The sequence below is a fragment of the Mastigoproctus giganteus genome, chromosome 10 (assembly GCF_048544385.1).
Source record: "Mastigoproctus giganteus isolate SK-2022 chromosome 10, ASM4854438v1, whole genome shotgun sequence".
NCBI lineage: Eukaryota > Metazoa > Arthropoda > Arachnida > Uropygi > Thelyphonidae > Mastigoproctus > Mastigoproctus giganteus.
In genome coordinates this window covers 45,116,198-45,142,591 of record NC_143584.1, presented here as the reverse complement: position 1 = coordinate 45,142,591, position 26,394 = coordinate 45,116,198, and the positions used below count along the sequence as shown (strand labels likewise).

General features: G+C 37.1%; 1 protein-coding gene across 2 annotated transcripts in view; it reads left to right on the top strand.

Moving 5' to 3' along the window:
* LOC150079010 (transcription initiation factor TFIID subunit 12-like) overlaps positions 1-25,117 on the top strand; it is a 68,350-nt gene extending 43,233 nt beyond the window's left edge. For both annotated transcript variants that reach the window (XM_090383816.1, XM_090383815.1), the window contains 3 exons: positions 2,277-2,391; positions 15,854-15,942; positions 25,020-25,117. In XM_090383816.1, the coding sequence (XP_090239942.1) occupies positions 2,277-2,391; positions 15,854-15,942; positions 25,020-25,061 (246 nt within the window). In that variant the 3' untranslated portion in view covers positions 25,062-25,117. The remainder of the gene's footprint in view (positions 1-2,276; positions 2,392-15,853; positions 15,943-25,019) is intronic.
* Positions 25,118-26,394: the final 1,277 nt, after the last annotated feature.

Below are 26,394 nucleotides of genomic sequence, written 5' to 3'. Positions count from 1 at the left end.
GCTAACTCCTGGGGTGCTGATAGACACTCATTATCGCATCTCTATAGAACTTTAATTCGGTCCCGCTTAGATTATGGATCATCTGTGCGTGACTCCGCAAAGAACAGTTCCTTGTTGCAGCTAAATACAATTCAGTATAGTGCCCTAAGGATATCATGGGAGCCTTCAAAGCATTTCCAGTCCACAGCCTATATATCGAGGCAAATGAACCCCCATTGCACCTCAGGCAAAAAAACCTTACTTTGTAATTATACTGAAAAAATTAAAAGTATTCCATCTCATCCCAGCTGGGAATACCTGTTTGATCCTCAAAATGTAATGTTATACCATAATAAACCTAATGAAAACTGCCCTGTAGGTCTTCGATTGCAAGAGATCATGATCAGTTGGAATATTAACTTTCAGAATATCCTTGATGACTATGCTTCTGAACTTCCTTGGATTCAATTTTCACCTTGTTGTGATACTTTCTTTCTGAGATGGGGAAAACACTACCTGCAAAACAACAACCTACAGCAGCTACATGAAGCCCACATCTTAGAGAACTTAGAAAAACTACTTATCTACACTGATGGCTCCAAAACAGATGAAACCATAGGTGCTGCAGCAATTTCTTCTACCTTCTCAATATCTGTATCTTTTCCTACCAAATGCAGTATCTATTCTGCAAAATTATATGCAATAAAACTGGCCCTAGATAATATAAGTAAGCAGCATTTCAAGCAAGCTTTGATATACACTGACTCCTTAAGTGCAGTCGCCACCATTCTGTTACTTCTTCCCACCATCCCATTCTGAAACAGATCCAATACAGATTATATCAAACCAGATGGTCACCTTCTGCCGGATCCCTGGTCATGTCGGCATCCCAAGTAATGAACATGCAGATCATGCTGCTAAACATCCTGACAGTGCCATCCGAAAGTCCCATACACTGATTATAAATCCACTATTGAAACAGCATGTAGTACTCAGTGGTCAGAACTGTGACAAACACAAGTCAATAATAAACTATTCCAGATTAAAAAAAAAACCTCAGCTGTGGACTTCTAGTTTCAGGAGAAGCAGGCAAGAAGAAGTTATTTTGACAAGACTTTGAATTGGTCATTCTTATACAACACATGTGTTGTTGCTTACGGGAGAGAATCCTCCTCAATGTCTCTCTCATCTGTCAGACCCAGCTAACAATTATACATATTCTAATAGAATGACCTCAGTACACAACTATCCGAAAATCGAGTTTCTCTTCTCTATCCAATTTGCAGGAACCTTTAACTTTATTACACATACTTGGAAAAATGAAAATTTTGAAGAACTATTTCAATACTTGAAGTGCGCAAAGTTATATAACCATCTCTGAAAGACATAATATACAATTTTCAGTCATAAGAAATTCATTAACAGGCACAATTTGGCCCAGGAGACCCTTGTGCCAAAAATCTTCAATTACAACTAAATTCAAAATAAACTAAGTAGCATGACTAGGAGTCATTAATTGTCATATTAATTTATTTTCTAAAATTAATTTTAGAAAATAAATTAATATGACCATAAGTCAATAAAATGCCTAAATATTTAAGAAAACTTGGTGTTTGCCAGAGCTGCAAAATCTTTTCCTACATGTCGATAACCTCGTACCCAACATATATATGATATCCTACTACCCTGGAGAATATAAAACAAGCCTCATACTCAACCCCTTAATGTGGTATCTTGAGGTTGTAGTTAGCTATTCTCAGATGGAAGTTTGGTTTCCCTCCATGTGTTATCTGGATTTTTTTAGCCTGCACGACGTGCTGATTGGCCCATAAACACACACTTTGGCAGTCATAATATACATTTGCACACATGGTCGAAGTTGCTGATGTGCCTGAAACCCAACAACCACCACCAAATTTTTAAAAAGGGTTAAGGGTTTCTGTCATAAACTGAATGAAGAAGCAAATATTTTATCTTATGATAATGATACTATTACTGATACAGTCCAGTCTCTCCCTTAGTTTAAGATTATCAAATATTTGAATTAAATAAAATTTGAATAAAGTTACCCTCTCTCTCTCTCTCTCTCTCTCTCTCTCTCTCTCTCTCTCTCTCTCTCTCTCTCTCTCTCTCTCTCTCTCTCTCTCACACACAGTGTATTAAAAATTAGCCAATAAATAATGTTACTTTAAAAATTTTTTTCTTTTATTTTTTTAAAGATTGAATTATATTGAAATATAATTCAATATTTGCTTTTTCCTGAAACATTTAAAAGTAAATTTTATTTATTTGTACAGGTAATGATTGAAATTCTAGATGACTTCATTGAGAAAGTGGTGTTGTCATCCTGTAAAATAGCTCAACACAGGGAGTCCAAATTCCTGGAAAAAAAAGATGTTGTACTTTGTTTAGGTGAGTTAAATTACATATTCACATTGTCGAGAAGAAGTCCTAACATTTTAATTTAGCATATTAACTACTGCAATAAAAATTGATATGTGTGACTACCAATATATGTGAGGGAGAATTGAAAAGTGATTTTAGCAGAGGTTTAGCAGAGAAAAGTTTTTTTTTTTTTTTTTTTTTTTTTTTTATATATATATTGGAAAGACTATAACCAATCTGCACTGTGACTCTTCTGTTTTCACAGAATATTTCAGGTTTTTCACTATTTTCTTCTCCTTTACAGAGGACTTAAGTGTGGAAAGTGAATGAAGGTGACAACTGTTGAGAGAATAAAGCACCATGCAATCATTGAGTACCTTTATTTAAAGGGAATGTCACCAAAAGAAATTCATGAAGGCATGCAGCAAACATTAGTGGAATCTTGTCTTTCATACGGCATGGTCAAAAACTGGGTTGCAGAATCTAAGCATGGATGTGTTGAAGATACCCACCACAGTGGGAGGCATGTTACCATGTGGATGCCATTCATAATTTGATCAAGCAAGACTGCAGATTATCATTGAACTACATTGAGCCAATATTCAAGAGCTCCATAAAACTCATTTGTTGGAAAACTCAGATAAAATACCTATCTATACTGATGGCTCCAAAACAGATGCAGCCAAGTCCCTTAGATATTGCTAATGCTTTGGGCAGTACGTTTGCTGAAATCTCAGCAGCATCAGCCTTTTCTACATCATTCAAACGAATTAAAAACACCAAAGAAAAGCATGCTATTAACTTTCACACTGCCCGCCTAAAATACTCTGAACTTTTTCATGCAATTAGAAGAGCCCACAATGGTGCTGCAGGGCCAGATGGCATTTATTATGTCATGCTACAACATCTTGATGACAAATCCTCACTCTCTCGCTCCTTTAGCCAAGAGGAGGGAGTACCACAAGGATCAGTATTAAGTGTCACGCTTTTTGCCATCAAAATAAATTCCATCACAGAACAACTTCCTCCAACTGTAAACAGTGCCCTCTATGTTGATGACTTTAGCATTTTTTGTCAGTCGTGCAACATGAGGGTTATTGAAAGACAACTGCAGAAAGCCATTGATAGTCTGAATTCCTGGGCACTTGCTAATGGCTTCAGGTTCTCGCCGGAGAAGACCGTTTGCGTACACTTTTGTCGCAAGCGTAATCTTCATCCTGAACCTGAATTAAGGCTCGGACAAAATGCTATTCCAGTAGCAGCGAACACAATTCTTGGGACTCATATTCGATAAAAAACTGACCTTTTTGGATCATATTCGTCAACTCCGCACAAAGTGCACACGTGGGGAGCAACTCCGCACAAAGTGCCCTCTACATCTTGGGGAGCAGACCGATGGACCCTACTTTGGCTTTACCGTGCACTTGTGCGATCCAAATTAGATTATGGGTCCCAGGTATATTCCTCAGCCAGAGACAGTGTCCTTCGATGGCTGGACCCCGTTCATCATCAGGCCCTACGTATTGCTACTGGAGCATATCGCACATCTCCTGTCCAGAGCTTATATGTCGAAGCAAACGAACCACCGTTATCGCTTCGACGTAAGCAGTTGTCTTTAAAGTATGCTTTAAAACTGAAATCCCTGCCAGACCATCCTACGTGGCCCTTGGTTTTTGAACCACGATGGGAAAATTTATATAATACCCGTAAGACTGCCAATCGTCCTTTTGGTATTCGTCTCCAAGAGCTACTCAAAGAACTTAATATCAAGGTAGACAAGGTTGCCCAAACACCAAAGCAACCATTTCCACCCTGGCAATATACAAATAATTTTAATATTATAGTTTTATATTCTACATCCTTTTGACTTGGCGCATTATAGCCTTAGATGCTAATGCGCCATAAAACCCTAAAACAAACAAACAAACAAACCACCCTGGCATGCTCATGTCCCGGCATGTGACTTGTCTCTTAGAAATTGGGGAAAGTCGGACACTCCATCATCTGTCTACCTGCAGCTTCATTCAGCACACCGAACTGAATATTCCGATTTCGTGCCAGTCTACACAGACGGTTCGAAGTCTGAATCATATGTGGGATCTTCTGCTGTCTTTACAGACAGCACTACATCGGAGCAGATTCCCTCTGAATGCAGTATATTTACTGCAGAGCTGCATGCTATAGAGTTAGCCTTGGATCACATTAGTGAATGCCAATACCAACAGTTCATTTTATATTCCGATTCTCTCAGCGTGTCAATGGCTTTAATATCTGTGAGATATAATCCTCATCCAGTTCTGTCTAGTATTCAGCAGAAGATTCACTTCCTCCTTGGCATGAATATGATATCCGCTTCTGCTGGATTCCCAGCCACATTGGGATTAGGGGAAATGATTTGGCTGACGCCGCACCCAAATCAGCAATTCCCAATAATAACCGCTGCCTGTCAGTCCCCTATACAGACTACAGGCAAATAATACACCAAAACATACACTCCCAATGGCAGGACTCGTGGAATAGACAGACTGGGAATAAACTATATTGTATAAAGCCTGTAATTGAACCGTGGCAGTCTAGTCTGCGCAGGAATCGTAAGGAGGAAGTTGTTCTTGCCCGGACCCGCATAGGACATAGTCATTTGACTAATTCTTTTTTGCTGAGGGCTGATGACCCTCCTATGTGTGAGTCCTGTGGCACAATTTTATCAATTAGACACATTTTAATTGAATGTCCAGATTTTAGCAATATCCGTTTTACCGCTTTTAACCATCTGACTGAGCCGTATACACTCAGTCAGATTTTATCTGACAATGACAATGTGTCTGCTGTTTTTAGCTTTTTAAAATCGATAAATATTTTTACTCGTATATAAAATTTACATTTTTCTTTTATATATTTGTTATACCTTTAGACATAGTGACCAAACTAATTAGGTCACTGAAAGTTTAAAATTTTTATAAATGACCTGGTCTTGGCGCATTATAGCCTTAGTAGCTAATGTGCCATTAAAACCAAACCAAACCAAATCTTGATGACAAAGCTTTTGGTTTTTTACAATCGTATATTTTCAGAAAATGTTTTTCCAGCTTCCTGGCATCACTCTACTGTTTTGGCATTTCTAAAGCCTGGGAAACACCCAACCAACCCCCATAGCTATAGACCGATATCTCTCTTAAACTGCCTCAGCACAATCCTAGAAAAGATTGTCCACAGAAGACTCGTCTGGATCATTGAGTCAGAATATCTAATGAGCCATAATCAATATGGCTTTCGTAAAAATAGGTCGTGCTTAGATCTCATGGTCAAGGCTGAATTCACCATTCGAAATGCCTTTGTTAAACGTGAACATCTTGTAATGGTTTCAATAGATACAGAGAAGGCTTTTGACACCACCTGGCGGCATGGCATACTTGGTGATCTATACGACCTTGGTCTGCGCCTTCCTATATTTATTCAAAATTTCCTATGTACTAGATCCTTTCACGTTTAGTACCAACGTGCCCTCTCTACAACGTTCATGCAGGAAGAAGGTGTTCCACAAGGATCAGTACTGAGTGCCACTCTGTTTGCTCTTAGAGAAAGACAGCTTCCAAATTCAGTCGAGACTTATCTTTATGCAGATGACCTCTCCATCTCCTGCCATTCCCAAAATATGAGGTCTATTGAATGGCAGCTTCAGATATCACTAAATAAAATACAACAGTGGGCTAGCATCAATAGCTATCAGCTCTCGCAGCAGAAAATAGTTGCTATTCATTTTTGTAGGCAGCGCAAACTTCAATCGGATCCCAAACTTCAAATTTCTAATGTCTCCATCCCGGTCATTAATAATATCAGATTTCTAGGATTAATCCTTGACAACAAGTTAAATTTTATAGACCATATTAAAAATGTACGTACTTGCTCTCTAAAAAAGTTAAACATACTCAAAGCTTTATCCTCCCAAACATGGGGGTGCAGATCGTACTTCTCTGCTTCGGCTATACAGGTCATTAATCAGATCCCGCCCAGATTATGGAGCTCCCATCTATGATTCTGCCAGAATGAGCGCATTACGCTGGCTTGGTCCCATTCAACACAGTGCTTTGAGGATTGCACTTGGTGCTTTTAGAACGTCGCCCACACATAGTCTCTATATTGATGCTCATGAGCCCCAATTAGAGTTACGTAGAAAACACTGTTACTAAAGTATGCCGTTAAGATACAAAGCTGTGCCTCGCATCAGATTCAGTCATACTTGTTCAATCCACCACTAGAAAACCTCTTCAGAATAAACCTAGCATAGTAAAGCCAGCTGGTCTTCGCCTCCTTGAACTGATGGAAGTTTGGAATCTTTCCATTCATTCCGTACAACAGGTAGCAACCTGCTGTCAACCACCATGGGCTTCTCTTCCTCTGGTGACTTGTGACACTCATCTCTGCCATTGGGAAAAGACGTTTTACAAGCATCTAATATCATACAACTTCTTGCAGTTCACACTCAAAGATATAGTGATTTTTCCCCAATTTAAACAGATGGCTCTAAATCAAATTCAAACGTTGGAGCAGCTGCAGTGTTTCCAAATACCATTATTTCAGTATCCCTTCCATCTGAATTCAGTATCTTTTCAGCTGAAATATATCCAATTAAACTGGTCTTACAAAATCTCTGTACTGATCGATCTTTAAAATCAGTTATTTACACCGATTCGCTTAGTTCAATCATGGCTTTTTGTAATTTGTCAGATAAAGTTAAACCTTGTTATAGAAGAAATACGAAGCATATTACTAAAAATTGAAGAACGCCATCAACAGGTCATCTTCTGTTGGATTCCATCACATTCTGGTATTTTGGGCAATGAACTGGCTGATAAAGCCGCAAAAAATCCAACTAGCTTAGGCTTAACTAATATCCCTGTTCCGCCATCAGACTTTGCATTAGCTATTCAAGCTGCATGCTTGTCAGAATGTACAACAATCTGGCGTTTGCTAAAGTTTCAGCGGCCTCAAATTATTCTGCGGATTTTCAGAAAATAAAGACCAAGACCGAAGAATGAGCCATAAACTTTCGAACCTCAGTTTTCCTTCCGTATAACCAGCCTCTTCAATATCATGAACTTCTACATGCCATGAAAACGACACACAACTGTGCTGCTGGGCCAGATGGAATATCTTATATCATGTTACAAAACTTTGGAGACAAAAATTTACAAATACTACTGGTCTACTATAACAGAATATTTATGGAAAACATTTATCCCATCTCTTGGCATCATGCCACAGTTCTTGCCTTTTTGAAACCTGGAAAAGACTCTACAAGGCCATACAATTACCGACCAATTTCCCTCTCCAGTTGCCTCGGTAAATTACTTGAAAAAATTATTCATAATCGACTTGTTTGGACCATCGAAACACAACACTTAATGAGTAATAATCAGCATGGCTTTCGTAAGAACAGGTCCTCCTTAGATCTCATGATTAAGGCAGAGTCTGCAATTTGCAATGCCTTCTTAAAAAATGAACATCTCGTTTTGGTTTCCATTGACATAGAGAAGGCATTTGACACTACCTGGCGTCATGGCATTCTCAGCGACCTCCATGCCCTTGGTCTACGAGGCAACCTTCCTATATTCATCAGAAACTTTCTCCAGAATCGTTCGTTCCAAGTTCGATACCACAACTCGCTTTCTATGACATTTTTACAGGAAGAAGGAGTGCCACAAGGTTCTGTATTGAGTGCAACCCTCTTCGCCCTTAAAATTGATTCTATAACAAAAGAACTCCCAAATACAGTTGAGACCTATCTTTATGCGGATGATCTCTCCATTTCTTGCCATTCTCAGAATATGAGATCCATTGAACGGCAACTGCAGCTATCCTTGAATAAGGTGCAAAGGTGGGCAGGACTCAATGGCTATCATCTATCTCAGCAGAAAACTGTTGCAGTCCACTTTTGTAATCAACGAAAAATGCATACAGATCCTGAACTTCAGATTTCAAATTTTACCATTCCAGTGACCAACAATATCAGATTCTTGGGATTAATCCTTGATAGAAAATTAAATTTCTTTGAGCACATTAAATCGCTACGTACTTCCTGCCTTAAAAAACTGAACATACTGAGAGCTTTATCTGCAATGTCTTGGGGAGCAGACCGTACATCTTTGCTTCTGCTATATAGAGCTTTGATCAGATCATGTTTGGATTATGGTGCTCCAATCTACGATTCTGCCCGAAAGAGTACACTACGCTGGTTAGACCCTATACAGCATAGTGCACTGCAGATTGCCCTTGGCGCATTCAGGACATCCCCTACCCAAAGTTTATATATATTGAAGCACATGAACCCCCTCTTTGTCTCCGCAGGAAAACACTACTTCTTAAGTATGCAGCCCGAATACAAAACTGCTGCCAGCATCCTATTGGGCCGTATCTCTTTAATCCACCACTGCAAAACCTTTATAGAAACAAACCCAGTAAAATAAGACCGGCAGGCTTACGCCTAATTGAAATAACACAGAGTTGGAATATTCCTAATGTCAACAGGCTAGACGTAGTGAAATGCCTTTACCCACCTTGGACACCTCGTCCACAATTAACTTGTGATACTTATCTTAAAAAATGGGGAAAGAATCTTCTACCGTCACTCACCATGAAACAACTCCATGCAAGCCATATTCAGAAATATGCTAGTTTATTGCCAATATATACTGATGGCTCCAAATCACACTCAGCTGTTGGAGCAGCAGCAGTATTTCCCTCTACAATCATTTCTGCTTCCCTTCCACCTGAGTATAGCAGCTTCTCTGCAGAACTTCATGCAATAAAGTTAGCTTTAGAAAACCTGAATCTCTACCCATCTCTAAAATATATTGTATACACTGACTCTCTAAGCTCAATTACAGCAATACAAAACTTTTTTCTTATAAGGTTCATCCTATATTAAACCAAATCAGAAGCCTATTATTAAAAATTGAGGAACGTCATCAATCAGTGACCTTTTCCTGGATCCCAGCCCATGCGGGGATAAAAGGGAATGAACTCGCTGACAAAACTGCCAAAAATCCAACAACTTATGATTTAACCTTTGCTCCTATTCCAATCTATGACTATAATCATATCATACAAACAACATGTCTTGCGATGTGGAAAGAGTTATGGCACACCCAAAGCAATAATAAACTTTATCAGTTGAAACAGGATCCACAGCTTTGGCGCTCTAGCACCAAAACAGTACGAAGAGAAGAAGTAGTGCTTGCACGAGCACGGATAGGACATACATATCTGACTCACCTTCACCTGCTTACAGGAGAGGATCCTCCTCATTGTCCACACTGTTCCTCACACTTATCAGTCAAACACATTCTCGTTGACTGCCCTCACTATGATCAGGACAGAATATCCACCCTCCTTTCCCTAAAAAATCTTCCGGAACCGAAGACTTTAAAAAATATTATAGGTGACGATGCAAACATCAACAAATTCTTCTCTTTTTTGAAAAAAATTGGATTGTATCATAAATTTTAAAACATCACTCTATTAAACCATAAATTGATTCTATCTGAAATTTGATTTTTATTAATTTCCTATGAATAGGCGCACTATAGCCCCAGCAGCTCGTGCGCCATTAAACCCCCATCACAACAACAACAACAATCTGGCACTCTCAAACAAATAAATTCTTTCAATTTAAACACGATCCGAAAAATTGACGCTCCAGTATCCGTACATCAAGAAGAGAAGTAGTCCTATCAAGGGCAAGAATAGGTCATACCCATCTAACCCATCTTTATTTACTTAGAGGAGACAATCCACCACAGTGTCCACATTGCTATATAAATCTGACTGTTAAACACATACTCATTGACTGCCCCTACTATAGACAAGACAGAGCATCAACTCTGCTATCACTGGTAAATCTTAATAAATCAATAACTTTAGAGAATCTCATTGGTGACAAGGCAAATATTTTCGAATTTTTCAACTTTCTGAAGCAGATTTGACTTTTTAATCTTTTCTGATTTTATAAAAATTTTTGATTTCCCTATATAAAAAATGAATAGTTGAATTATAGCCATAGTAGCTTATGCCTCATTAAACGCCCATAACAACAACAAGATGCAGCCATAGATGCTGCAGCTATTTCTTCCACCTTCTCAGTTGCTGCATCTCTTCCTACGGAATGCAGAATCTGTACTGCAGAATTATTTGCAATAAAACTAGCTCTAGATAGAATACACAACAGCCATATAAAGCAATCTCTGATATACACAGACTCCTTAAGCGCAATCACTGCCATTCAATCTACCATTTTGCCCTCTCATCTGATTCTTAAAGAGATACGATCTAAGTTATTTTACTATCAAAAAGCCAACCAGAAGGTTACTTTCTGCTGGATACCTGGTCATGTAGGCCTTCCAGATAATGAACAAGCAGACTCTGCCGCTAAACACCCTGACTCAGGCTCTTCCAGGCAACTAAAAGTGCCCTACACAGACTACAAATCCATCATTAAAACAACATGTAGGAAACAATGGTCTCACCTCTGGAAAGCTCAAATAAATAATAAACTGCTGCAGATAAAAAGAGCCAAAACTGTGGACATCTAGTATCAGGAAAAGCAGGCGACGAGAAGTAATTCTAGAAAGGCTCTGCATCGGTCATTCACATCCAACTCATCTGTATTTGCTTATGGGAGAGAACCCTCCTCACTGTTTCTTTTGCCAGTTGCAGCTAACAATTAATCATTCTCATTGAATGTCCCCAACTTTCAACTACCAGAAAATCAAGCTTTATCTCCCTATCCCACTTGAAGGAACGGATAACCTTATTACAGGTTCTTGGCAATGACGCAGATTTGGAGGAACTGTTTACTTATTTGAAAGAGATAAATCTTTATAATAGTCTGTGAAATTTGTGATAAGCAAATATTGAACAGGCACAATATGGCCCAAGAGGCCCTTGTGCCAAAAAACCCAAATACAACAAGGGTATTGTGGTGAATGTTAGGAATGACGGTTTCTTTGGGATTGGACCCTAAAGTACTCACTGCAGAACAGAAGTGGGAAAGAGTGATATATATATATATATATATATATATATATATATAATGACAAAAGTTAAAATATAATAAAATAAATAAATATTGAGCTTTCATTAGAGGCAGCACGATATAAAATTAAAAATAATGCCAATTACATAGTAATTTAGCGGTATCCCCCCCCCCCCTAGAAAGGTATCAGTTCCAAGAGACGTGAAATATCACCAAAAAAGGGTTAAAGGAACTACTAAAAGATATCAAAATAATAAATGTTAATTTTCGCTCTACAGTTTTTGCCATACTACTGGCTTATGTTTTATTTTATTTAATTTTAAAATTCAAAATATTGGAGATATATATATATATATATATATATATATATATATATATATATATATATATATATATATATACACGGACTCCCAGAGTATGCTTATAGCTTTACAGAACATTTCTTCTCAAACACATCCTCTAATAAAATTTATAAAATCTAAACTGATGCATATCCAAGAACTCCAGCGAGTGGTCATTTTCTGCTGGATTCCAGGTCATGTGCGGACTATGCCACTAAACATCCATCCAACAGAGAATCATCACAGTATTATGTTCCCATATCTTGACTACAAAAGTAATATACGAATAATATGTAGGGAACAGTGGATAATTCAATGGCAAGCCCAAACACATAATAAACTCCTCCAAATAAAATCTGAACTGCAGTTATGGTCCTCCAGCTTCTGTGTAAACAGAAGGGAGGAAGTGATCTTAACCAGAGCGTGAATTGGTCACAGTCAACTTACTCACCTTTATCTCCTCACAGGTAATGATCCTCTGCAATGCACACAGTGCAACTCTCCTCTTACTATGAAACATATTCTTGTTGAGTGTACTTTAAACACCACTGCCCGCCAAGTCTCGTTTAGCTTTCTTCCAAATCTTAAAGAACCCCTGACACTCTACCACATCATAGGTAACGATGCTGATCTGCTGGAATTTTTCCACTTTATTAAACAGATAAAATTATATCACAGTCTTTGACTGATGTCATAACAGTTACTATGCACTTGTCATATTCATAACGTTGATTAGTGCAATATGGCCTAAGTTGCCCTTTCACAAAAAAAACAACAACCTCTTTCCTCCCCCTAAAATTTAAGTGCAGAAGTAGTCATGGCATCTGTCTTCTGGAATGCAGGAGAGATCATGGTTGGTTTCCTGGAACGAAGTGCCACTATGAGTGCTGAGTATTATTCTAACCTACTGAGATGTTTCTCAGTAGCAAGCAAGCAATTGCCCACACATTTCCAAAACCTAGACAAGATCCTTCTTATGTGTATACAGTAAACCCTAGATTTAACGGACTAATAGGGGAGAAGGGGTGTCTGTTAATGCCAGAAGCCCGTTAAATCGAATGTAACCCGGGGGCATTTTTTATTGTTCTTAATGTAAAAAAAAAAAAAAAGCTTTAATACAATACACAGTACTGTACAATATAAAATTATGTTGAAATTTGGCCTTTGATTTACGGATATCAGAAACAGTTTTTTTTTTTTGTTTTTTTTTACACCGTAAATTTCACAAAAACGTGCTACTGAGATGCCTTGTTCTAATTTCTCAATTAACTCTAATTTCTGTGCCACATTTAAGTTTACATGCTTTCCTTTAACTCCTATCACTTGATGCCATTTTAAATTCTAAGGATTGCAAAATTATTTAATAAATAAAGTCAATTTAGAAATCACAGAAACACACTGTATACAACCTGACTGCACGATAGGGTGTCAATGTTTGGGTAAAGTCTTCAAATGAATGGTACATAAGAGACTTGCATTGTTGTTTGAGAAAGAGAATTGGATTTAGAATAAACAGATTGACCTTTGGCCTGTGTGTCAAAGTTGAAACAAATACAAGACATTATTTATTAAACGCAACATATAGTGATGGTAAATCAAGACCTTCAGTAATCTTTCAGTATGTCATGGAGATTTAGAACCCTGCAAGGTTTATTTGAGTTAGAATACAGAGGGCAACCTACCTAATTTATAGAGAACTTCCTTTCTCCCAGAACATTTCAGATATGATATAAAGACTGCTTATCTCAATATGTATACAATAGGAAGGGGTCCCCCAAGGCTCAGTAATAGGTGCAACCTTGTTTTCCCTTAGGATGAACAATATGACAAAGGTTATACTGCCTACGCTGGAAACATATCTACATGGATGATTTTTCCCTCTCATTTCAATCATGAACACTATTGAGTTGCAGCTTCAATATCCATAAACAAGGTAGAAATGTGGAACAAAAAAACAATGGATATAAAATATCTGAAAAAAAAGAAAGAAAATCAAGTTATACACTTTTGCAAAATTAGTGATCTTCACCCTTAACTGGTTCTTTGTATAAATAATTTTCTCTGCCTGTTTTTAAAAATTTATAATTTTTAGACCCAACCTTGGATAATAAATTTAAATTTTCATGAACATATACTAATGCTCTAAAGTAGATGCCTATCAAAACTTAACATCTTGTGTGCAGTATCTTTAGTGGCCTAGGGGAGCTAACAGATACACATTGCTGCAATTATACAAAACTATGATTACATCACAAATGGATTATGAATCCCTTGTATATGCTTCAGCTAGACAGAGTATATTACAGCACCTAGATACAGTCCACCACTCTCTCCATATCTTTAGGAGCTATTTAGAACTTTGTCAATTTACATCTTTTATGTAGATGATCAGCGCCTCCACTAGAGCTTCAATGAGATTATCTAATCTGCATCTACACCCAAAACTATGCAATCACTTGCCACATCCAAACTTGTGTATTATTCATGAATCACTATGGACAATTAACTATGGTTGTTTGCCAAATGAAAATAAACCAGTAGGATTGCATCTCGGACACTTAGTTCGAGTTTGGAAAATACATTTCAGTCACATTTTTCTTGTAGGCTTAAATTCAGAGCTTCTTTTGCTGCTGACTTATGCCTTTATCCATTTCTTACCTAACAAAATGGGGAAAAAAAATCAATTGTCATGCAGAAGTTCAATGATGTGCTGCAGAGCTTTGAAAACAGAAACGGTTATCAGATTTATGTGGATAGAACAAAAGTAAATAATCAGTAGGTGCTGCAGTAGTTTTTTTCCAGAATCAACTGTCTGTTTCCTTTACTCTTGTTTGCAGCATTTTTACAGAAGAACTATATGCCATTAAACTAGACTTGGATGGTATTAGAGAGCACCAGCTTTTTCCTGTCCTTAACTATACTGAGTCTCATAATGCTCCTTGTAGTGGCTGTACAGAACAATCAGTGTTTCTCACACCCATTGATTCAACATCTTAAGAATCAACTCATTTTCAAAAAACAAGAAAACAAGTTGCTGTCTCTCAGATTCCCAGCCATTTTGAAATATCAGGAAATGGTCGTGGATAGAGCTGGAAAAAAAAAAAAAAAAACCAGATCATTGATATGCACAACTTTCAGTTTGTGCCCTTTAGAGATTATAGTGATGTCTTTCATGCTAAATATTCTTCCTTTTGCACAATAAAAAAAAATTGTGTTTATATTCTAGTTCATGAACAAATAGTGGGAAGAAGTTAAAATCACAAGGTTGCATATTGGGCATACCTTTTTACATACAGATATCTGCCTCTAGGGTAAGATATACCACTCTGTTCTATCTTTTAGGTGCAACTCGCAGTAACATACATTGTGATTGATTGGAGAATGGCTTCAACAGGTGTGATGTAAAAACAAAAAAAAAAGTATAAATTAAGTATTAAATACTTAATTCATGTATTAAGTAGAGAACTATTATCAATTTTAGATCAATTTTAACAAATTTTGTTAAAATTGCATGAGCATGAATTTTAGTACTCTTCAGGTGTGGCCTTCAATTTGCATCTTGATTTTTAATTGGAGAGGTATAGCTATAAAAATTCTTTACATCGCTACATTCATGTAAATGATGCAGTGGTCTCACATTAATTTTCCTTAGAATTTTGGTTTCTATTGCGATTTCACTCACTTTGTTGCCTTGATTTTGCCATAAGGTTGTCTGGATTTTTTTTTTTTTTTTTGTGACCAGACTACTATTAATAATGTGATATTATTTGTTCTTATTATTCAATTATATATTAATGTCAGAACCTAATTATATCACTGTGAAAGTAAAAATTTAAAGTGCACTATTTTAAACTATCTCTTTTTTTTATGTATATACTTGGGAAGAAATAATCATTCCCCTTCCCTTCTGGTGTAATTGGTACCTCTGCATAACAAGTCTGAAGCTTAAAAAAAAAAAAAAAAAAAACAGCTTCAGACTTTTTTGTACATTTAAAAGAAGGGAGATGACTGAGTGTTATCTCCTTTATAGAGAAAGTCGGGATTCATATTCAAATACATATGATTAATAATTGCTTTTTAATATATACTCAAGCCCTCTTCATTTATCTCCTTGTAGAAAAGTTTTGGAATATGTGGATACCTGGTTATTCAGAGGATGAAATTAAAGTATATGAAAGAAGTGAACGAACAGAAGAGCACAGAAAGGTAATAGTAGTTATTTATAGAAGCATTAATAGATTAAATCATATAAAAGATTTTTAAAGAAAATTAAAAATTTAATGATACGCATTTTACTGCTTTTATCCATCTGGCTGGGCCTTGTACGCTCAGTCAGATTTTATCAGGTAATAACCATATGCCAGATGTTTATAAATTGTTACAAATTATTAATTTTTATCACTATATATAATATTGAGCATTTATCTATTAGCCCCTGTATACTGCTTTTTACTCCAATTTATATTTGTTTATATTTTTTGACATGGTAACCTTTCTGAATGGTTACAAAAAACCTTTTATCTACTTTATGGCATAGTCACGGTACACTATAAACACTTATGCTCATCTCTCATAATCCATGAATAAAATGTCAAATGGATGCATGATTTTCACCAATATAACCATAACCTCTCCTATGTGGTAATTACATGGGCCAGTTATTTAGGGGACAAATTGCAGTCCTGAATTTTTTGCTGAGGGCTGGTGACCTCAGCAGAATCAGTGTTTTTATTGAATATCCCAATTTCATCAATGCATGCCATTTATGTATTAGCACCTTTCAGCCTTCTGACTGTGAGCCCTATTACACATTCAAATTTTTATATGACAGAGGCAACTTTTCTGAAATTTTCCAGTTTTTATGTGCAACAAACTTATACAGATATATATAAACACATTTTATTATTTACCACATACAGTTATCCTTTACTTGTTCTTAAAGATAATTAATAACCTTCTGTTTATATTTATTGGCATAGGAACCTATTTTTAGGTTATTTATAACTTTTAGTGTAGTTTCTTCTTGACTTAGTGCTGCATTATGGCTTAAGCTGCCATTGCACCATAAAAAGGCCCCACGTGCCAAGCATTCCGTGGCTAAGCGATTTCTGCAAAGAGCATTTGAGCGAACAGATTCTATTTTTTGTTTCAAAAACAGTTTTCTTGATTTTATTTGTATATCAGAGTAGCACTTTCACTCTACAAAAAGTAGGCAGAGGCCCAGAAAGGAACCCACCTTTCTGTTGTGTTTTTTTTTTATATAAGTACTAATTTACTAATTCAGCCGCTTGGTCACCTCATGGTACTGCTCCTGCATCCTCATGGCGGGGCCGGTAACCTGGGTGGAAAATATAAACAACCAAGGCCAAAAGGGCCATCATGGATTCTCACAATTTTCCACCCTTTGAGCCTTCAAGCTCAAGGCAAGAATCCTGTCATGATAACAACAATAGTCAACCTAAAAGGCTTCGAACAGAAGCACACTCTCCAGACATTCCTAATTTTTTGGTGATACACTGTCTACCCAGCCTGTGAGTAAGCTATCTCCATTCATGATTCAAAGACACCTTGAATCTATTGCATGATTGCCAAAAATGGTAAAGTGACTACAATCTGGAGATCTCCTGATTGAAAACAGTCACTGCCAAACATTCGGAGTGGCTATTAAAGACAACGACATTTGGTGGGTTGCCAGTCTCTGTTACTCCCCCAATACCATAAATTCTTTGAAAGGTGTCATCACAGAATGGGACTTAATTACAGTGTCTAAGGAAGAATTAGTTCAAGAACTTAGCAATCAAAAGGTAATTAGTGCTAAAAGAATAATTACAAAAAAAAGATGTAAATCTCATTCCAACTCGTTCCATCATTTTGACTTTTAGTACTCTTGATTTGCCATCCTCAGTAAAAGCTGGATATTTAAACTGCCGAATTCGCCCATCCCAAATCCTCTTCGCTGTTTTAAATACCAGAAATATGGCCATTCACAGCACACATGCAGAAGTGATGCTATCTGCGGGGCAAAAGATCATACACAAGCAGATTGTCCAGCCGCAGTTCCCATTTGCCCTAACTGCAAAGGCAATCACCCTGCCTCTTCTAAATCATGTGAAATGTGTAAAACAGGTAGGAAAATCCAAAAATACCAAGTAGAACATAAAGTCACATATCCTGAGGCACGCAGTCAAATAATGTTGACCATGTATACAAATAATATTTAGAATTTAATTTGGTGATGAATAAGAATTAGTACGAATTTCGAAAAAATCTGTCAACTCTAGACCTTATGATCAAGGCAGAATCCAACATACAGAATGCTTTTATCCGTAAAGAACATCTTGTCATGATCTGCTTGGATATTGAAAAAGCCTTTGATACTACCTGGCGCTACGGCATACTTCAAAATCTGTATGCCACAGGATTCCAGGGTCAGCTACCACTAATCATAGAGAGCTTTCTCCAAAATTTTGCCTCGGGTGCCTTTAAGACATCCCCAGTGCAAAGTTTGTATATAGATACAAATGAACCTCCACTACATCTTTGGAGAAAAGTATTGCTTCTTAGTTATGCAGCCAAATTAAGAATCATCCCATTTGGACATATTTCTTTGAACTGCAGTAGGAAAACTGCTCTAGGGCACAAAAGGTGATATAGTTGTACACGTTGGCACTAATGATATTAAGAGTAGGAGACCGGTGGAATTACTTAGCAAGTACAGGTCACTGTTGAAAAAAAGCCGTGAATTAGGGTTGAACTTGAAAGTGTCTGCAATTCTGCCCAGACACGATAGGAGGGAGTATATGATGAGAGCCTTGTCGATCAATTCGCCCCTGTAGGGATTGTGCAAGGCTCAAGGGGTAGAATTTTTTTCAGCCTGGACTGTACTTGTTAACAGGAGAGATTGCTTCTACAGGGATGGGATACACTTAAATAGAAAGGGTGCAAGAATTTTTGCTGATGCTGTCGAGGCAGTGTTAGGTGGGTCGGAAAACTGCTAGTTGGGGGGGATACAAGGACTAATAGATTAACAGTAGCCACTGGCAGAGGTGGAAGTGATTCTTGCACTGCTTCTATTGAAATGAGCAGAAGCCTGGAAAACAAGATGCAGGATATTTCAGAGACTGCTGGTAGTCATTGCGGTACAAGTAAACACATGGGTTGTGATAGGGTAGCTAAGAATAGAAACAGGTGTATGTATACCTGCGTGTACACCAATGCTAGGAGTTTGGTAAATAAATTTGATGAATTTGAGGTATTGCTCAAAACATCAAAGGCAGATATTGTTGGGATATCAGAGACGTGGTGTCACACAGATATAAGTAATGCGGAACTGGAATTTGGGGAATACAATGTGTATAGAAAGGATAGACAGGACAGAAGGGGAGGAGGGGTTATGCTATTAATTAAGAAACACATAAAGTCCAAGGAAGTGAAGCCAGTCGACATCGATGGACAGGGCAGTGTCGAGTCAGTCTGGTGTGACATAAGCATAGGGAAATCAAAATTGAGAGTAGGAGTGTGCTATAGGCCTAATGACTCTGATGAGTATAATAAGATATTGTACAGGGAAATAGAGTGGGCCAGTAAATCAGAGAGTCTTATAATGGGGGATTTTAATTTCCCAGATATTGACTGGAATTTGTGGATTGGTCACTCGCACACTAGCAAGGCTTTTGTGGATTTATTGGATGATTGTTTTCTACATCAGCATGTTTGTGAGGCAACAAGAGGGAGCAATACTCTTGATCTGATTATCAGTAGTGATTCTTCATGCATTAAGAATCTGCAGATAAATGAACCACTAGGTGGCAGTGAACACAGTGTGTTGAAGTGGGATTTACTCAAGGAGGTAACTACCATCAGAGGTAAAGGGAAGGGTGTTTGTTTTCGTGAAGGCGACTATGATGGTCTGAGACAGTATTTAAATTCTATACAGTGGGACCAACTGATGATGTTACCAACAGCAAACTCAAAATGGGAAGCATTCAAGGAACTAATCTTGGAGGCTACCAGGCTTTACATACCAACTAAGAAATATTGTTCAAGGTTTAGGCCTAAATGGTTGTCAGATGAATTAATGAGACATGTGGCAGAGAAGAAAAATGCATGGGATACATACAAATTAATGGGTGACATGAAAGCCTATGATAGATATAAGTTGGTCTGTAACCAAGTCACAAAGGAGATTAGGCAGGCAAAGGCAGACTACGAAAAATCCTTGGCAAAGGATGCAAAGAAAAACAGAAAAGAGTTCTTTACATATTTGAACTCGAGAAGGAAAGGGATGAATCAGATTGGTCCACTGGATATTGATGGTTCAACAGTTGGGGATCCTGCTCAGGTGGCTAACAATCTAAACGAGTATTTTGCATCTACATTCACGCATGAGGAGTTATTCAGGAAGGAGAATGATGTAGGTAAAGTAAACATTGGCAGTGAGCTGGATGATTTTGTAATAACTGAGAGGAAAGTGGAGGAGAGATTGTTGAGGATAAACACAAAAAAGGCACCTGGGGTGGATGGGATCTATCCAGTTATATTAAAGGAGGCAGCAAAGGAAGTATGCAAACCCCTAGCCATAATTATGAGAGCTTCTTTGGACTCAGGGGAGGTACCCATAGACTGGAGATGTGCAAATGTAACCCCAATTCACAAAGAGGATCAAAGGCTGACACAAGTAATTATAGACCTGTGAGCTTAACTTCTGTTCCAGGTAAATTAATGGAGGCACTGGTTAAAGAAGCACTGCAGGATCATCTAGACAAGAATTCAGTTATAGCTCAGACGCAGCATGGTTTTGTTAAGGGCACAAAAGAACTGGATGCAGGGAATAACTTTGATATTATATATTTGGATCTTAGAAAGGCTTTTGATACTGTTGCACATGGAAGACTGCTGCACAAATTGGAGCAGTGTGGCATTGGAGGCAAATTGCTGCTATGGATAAGGGGTTGGTTGAGTGGCAGAAGACAGAGAGTGGTAATCAATGGACACTGCTCAACGTGGACTAATGTTATTAGTGGAGTTCCTCAAGGTTCAGTGTTGGGTCCGTTGTTGTTTTCGGTGTTTATGAATGATATTGATGATGGGATATCAAGTTTAATGTCCAAGTTTGCAGATGATACAAAGGTTGGCAGGGTCGTTAAGGACACTACTGACGCTATGCTGCTGCAACAGGATCTGGAAAGGTTGAACAGATGGGCTGAGAGGTGGCAAATGAAGTTTAACATTGACAAATGTAAAGTACTACATATGGGAAACAGTAACCCCAGAGCAACGTATCAACTCTGCGGTACTACACTGACAGTGGTGGAGAATGAAAAGGACCTGGGGGTAATTGTGCAGGCAGATATGAAGTTCTCTGAGCAGTGCAGACGAGCTGCAAGAGTAGCTCATGGTGTCTTGTCAATGATATACAGGAATTTTTCTAGCAGGGATAAGGAGGTGATTATTCCCTTGTATAAGGCAATGGTTAGGCCACATCTTGAGTACTGTATACAGGTCTGGAGGCCTCATTTCAAGAAGGATGTAGAACTGCTGGAACGGGTACAGAGAAGGGCAACAAGATTAGTGAATGGAACAAAGGGTTGCTCTTACGAAGAAAGGCTTAAGTTTTGCAAATTACAGAGTCTGGAGACTAGGCACCGGCGAGGTGATCTGATAGAGGTGTATAAGGCTTTGAATGGTTTGAGCATGCTCAATGCCAATGGGATTCTTCATCTTGCTCAGAATAATCACCTCAGAGGGCATAAATTCAAATTGAGGAAGGACGGATGTCGGATAGATGTGCGGAAATTTGCCTTTGGCCAGCGGGTGGTTGGTTGGTGGAACCGACTTCTATCACTTGTTGTAGAAGTTGATAGCCTAAACAAATTTAAAGCTCAACTGGACAGGTATTTCGAACGAACAGATGGGTGAAATGGGAGTGGGGTGTTTTTTTTTTTTTTTTTTTTTTTTTTTGGCTGATGCTGAATAAGCTTGCTTTCTTGCATCATATGCCTCTACTAATGCTAATGCTAAAACTTATATAGAAGTAAATCCAACGAAAACAAAATTGCTGGTATCCGGATACAAGAGGTAACTCAAAATTGGAATGTCTAACTTGGAAATATCTTTCAAGCTGCGGACTCAGTACAAGCACCATGGGCAATGTATATACCACTTTGTGACAACTATTTTCTTCAGTGGGGGAAACACTCCCTATCGAACCACAATCTTAGACAGTTGCATGCAGATCACGCATTGGCCAATGCTCAGTCTTCAGATATACACAGGTGGCTCCAAAACTGATATATCTGTGGGAGCTGGAGTAATCAGTCCTATATCCACTGTCTCTGTCGAATTACCATTTTCAGTGCAGTGTTTTTACTGCTGAACTATATGCAATCAAAATGGCTTTAAATCTCCTTAAAGATCTTCTAAATACCCAGGTCATAATATACACAGACTTAAGTGCTGTGAATGCCCTACAGAATAAATCACAAAATTTCCATCCACTTCTCACACAAATCACATCACAGTTATGTCACTTCAATAAAAATAAGCAGACTGTCGTGTTTTTCTGGATACCCAGCCATGTTGGAATTAGAGGAAACGAGCGGGCAGGCAAAGTAGCAAAACACCCTGCTTGCTTAGATTCCATCCGTTTCATTTTCTGACTACAAACCAGTGATACAGCAGATATGTATTGAGATGTGGTCTAAAATGTGGTATAATTCAACAGTTAACAAGCTTCTTGAAATAAAACAATCCACAGTTATGGAGATCCAGTTCCCAATTAAACAGGCAGGAAGAGGTCATGCTTGCAAGAGCACAAATTGGCTATACACATCTAACACACCTATTTTTACTGCTAGCAGAAGATCCTCCACTTTGCCTTCATGGTAGTTGCATACTTACCATGAAGCATATTCTAATTGAGTGTGCAATTACTATTCAGCTAAAATTGCATGTTTCAGATCTCTACTTAATTCACAAAAACCTCTGCAACTAAGCCATATTACTTGGAGATGATGCAACTTTTTGTTCACTTATCTAAAAATGATTAATGCATACAATCAAATCTAGACCAATCTCCTTTCATATATTGACCAACACTCCAAAGTAACAGGTGCAGTTTGGTCATAGCAGCCCTTACACCAATAAATCCCACTCCAACAACAAGCTATTAATAACTTGCAGTGTTTTTTATTATTTTTATATATATAACAATTTGACGAGGTTACCTATTTAAAGGTTACCAGAATCTTTATCTTTTGCAGTTTAATTTTTCCTGGCACAGTATAACCACAGTCGTTTTTGCACCAGTAAATTAAAATAAAATTTAAATCAAAATCAAACTGCTATTATCCATCTAACTGGGCCTTATACACTCAGTCAGATTTTATCACACAGCCACCATGTGTCAGATGTTTTTAAATTTTTAAATTTTATCACACAGCCACCATGTGTCAGATGTTTTTAAATTTTTATGAATTATTAATTTCTACAAATATATATACAGTAAACCCCCGCTATTCGCGGTATCTGTATTTGCAGTTTCGCGTATTCGCGGTCGCTGATTTAATATAAAATGAAACCTAAAAAAATGTGAATTTTAAAGTGCCGTGAATATTTTCCACCATAAAAAAACGTGGGCGTGACTAAAATTATCTTTCCTGGTCAAAACAGCACTCAGTGGGTGGGGGGGAGAGGGGTGACAAAATCGCGAGCGTGGATGTTTCTCGCTAATCCTTGTTCAGTATGTGTTATCGCTTGTCATGGAAGGTTTTGTTGGTTGCTTTTAATTTATATGCTTATAAATTGAATAAATTTATCAATTTATAAATTGATATGCTTACAAAAATGATAAATCCATTTTGCAGTGTAAAACAGACTTTTTCAAGTGTGTTAACGGAAGAAAGTGACTTTATTGTGGACAAGTTCTTTCTAACCCCTACAAAAATATGGCTACGAGAGAAATGTGAAAATATCAAAGAAGGTGATGACATTAACGAATAAAATTGAGTTATTAGATAAAATTTCTAATGGTGAAAGTGTCTCCTCAGTGGCAAAACATAATAAAATCAATGAGTCAACCGTACGATCAATCAAAAAATCGGAAGAAAAAATCCGCTGTAGTGTCCGTGAAAATGTGCTAATTGCTTCAAAAATTTGCTCTGTAACTCGTGATGTTAAATTAGAAAAGATGGAAAAAGCTTTAAATCTGTGGATAGAAGACCGAACTCAAAATAAAATTCCGTTAAATTCACTTATCATTTGTGAAAAGGCAAAACTCCTTTATCAACACTTTAGCGAAACTGGTGATAGCACTGGCGGGATAAGTTTTTTTTTTTTTTTTTTTTTTGCTAGCAAAGGCGCTGGTTTGAAAGATTTTGTTTTGAAATTTCTAATAAATATTACATTTAATATTAAATTGTTTCTTATTTTCATTTCGATGCCATATGCTTGCATTTCACTATGTACATAGTCATATTACGAAGGTACATATAATACATACATAGACAAAATTTTAGACTAGTTTTTCTTATATATTTCATACTTTGGAACAGAACCCCTTTATTACTATGGGAGTCATAACTCAGTATTCGCGTTTTCGGTATTCACGACATTTCTCAGGAACATAACCCCCGCAAATAGTGGGGGTTTACTGTATATCATATTGTGCATTTATTTTTAGTCTGAGTATACTACCACGTATTCTGTTTTATATTTTTTATATATATTTTGATGTGTTAACCTTTCTGCACAGTTACCAAAAAAACTTTTTTTTCATTTCTCTGTTTTATAGCATGCTCATGACATACAGTAGCCTAAGTCACTTATGTGCCAGTAAAACAGAAAAAATCAATTAATCAATCTAGGGAGCATATACTGTACTTGTATAGTACTACAGTATCTAATAGAAATTAATTTATACCTTAGTACTTAATTCTTTATGCCTTGACCCTAATTGGAAAATAACTAAAACATAGTATTCATACATATCAGATAGCAACAGTGACAAAAACAAACATATCTACTGGAATTTTTAGTAGGAAATTACTTTTTATCCAGTAAAAGACACAACATTATAAAATAAGTATGTTTTTAATGCAAACTGCAGGAAATTCTACTTCCATGACATTTTTTTGTGAAAATTCAATGCACTATGAAAATAAAGCAGACCAAATGTTTCTGTGGTAAGGAAAAAAAAAAATCCCAGTAACACAAATATAGTATTTCTTGATATATAGTATTGATAACATTTCAGAAAATTTATCAACTTTTTATTTTTATTTTAGAGGATGGCTCTTATCCGTAAATCCCTCAGAAGATCTGACTAGTCACCTGTGATATTTCAGTTTTGTTATGACATTAAAATAAATTAAAATTTATATATATATATATTTTTATTTTTTTTGTTATATATGTATTCTGTGATTTCCAAGATGAAACTGTGATATATTAATAAATTTATATTTTTGTGAGATTAAATTTATTTCTCACTAATTCTTTTAATTCCTATATCATTTGGCCCCCAGATGCCAAGCACTTCTTATACAATGAATAGCTTCTTGATTAGCAACTAAACTTCCATTCAATTTATTGTTTTTATCTATTCAGTTTATTTTAAAGTAGTTCTTTAATTAAGTTGCATGCAATAGAACTGGCCTTAGACCATATAAAATCCCAACAGTACCAAAGGTGCATGCTATATACCATCTAAACATATTTATAGGCCTTATATGAGAAGCACATATCCAGTTTTATGTTGGGTACAGCAAACATTATACTCGCTTTCAGAGTTACTTTGATAATTGCTTTTGCTGGATCCCTAGCCACAGTGGCATCGCAGACAATGGCTGATGCTACAGCCAAATCAGCAATGCCACAGAATCACATCCACTCGTTAGTCCCCTATACAGAATACAAGCATCTGTCTTCGGGTGCCAAGCCTATTCGTGGACAAATGATTCTTGTGTGATCAGTAGAATGCTTTTTCATTAGCAACTAAAGTGCTGATTAAGTTCTACTGTCTTTTGCTATTCAGTTTATTTGAAGTATTTTCTTTTCTTGAAAGACACAAGTACACATCAGGAAGGAAAGTAACCTTTCATTTTCTTAGTATACTTATAACAAAAGTTACTAATACCTTAATGTCAATGTGCCATAAATATCTAAATATCCACCCATCCATCCCTATTGCCCTAACTAGTGTGCAACCGTGTTACAACTGTGTCAACCTTTGTATCATCTGCAAACTTGGACATTTAGCCTGATATACCCTCATCAATATCATTGATGAATACACAAAATAGCAATGGGCCCAGCACCAAACCCTGGGGAATTCCACTAATAACATTGGTCCACAAAGAGCAGTGTCCATTGATTACCACTCTCTGTCGTCTCCCACTCAAGCATCCCATACCTCTCCAATTTGTACAGCTGTCTTCCATGTGCAACAGTATCAAAAGCTATCCTGAAATCCAAGTATATGATATCAAAATTATTTTTTGCATCCAGTTCCTTTGTGACCACGTAATAATATTCAATCAAATTTGTCAGACAAGACTTCCCCTTAACAAACCCATGCTGTCTGAATTATTATTGCTGTCTTGTCTAGATAATCTTGAAATGCTTCTTTAACCAGTGACTCCATTATTTTCCCTGGAACAC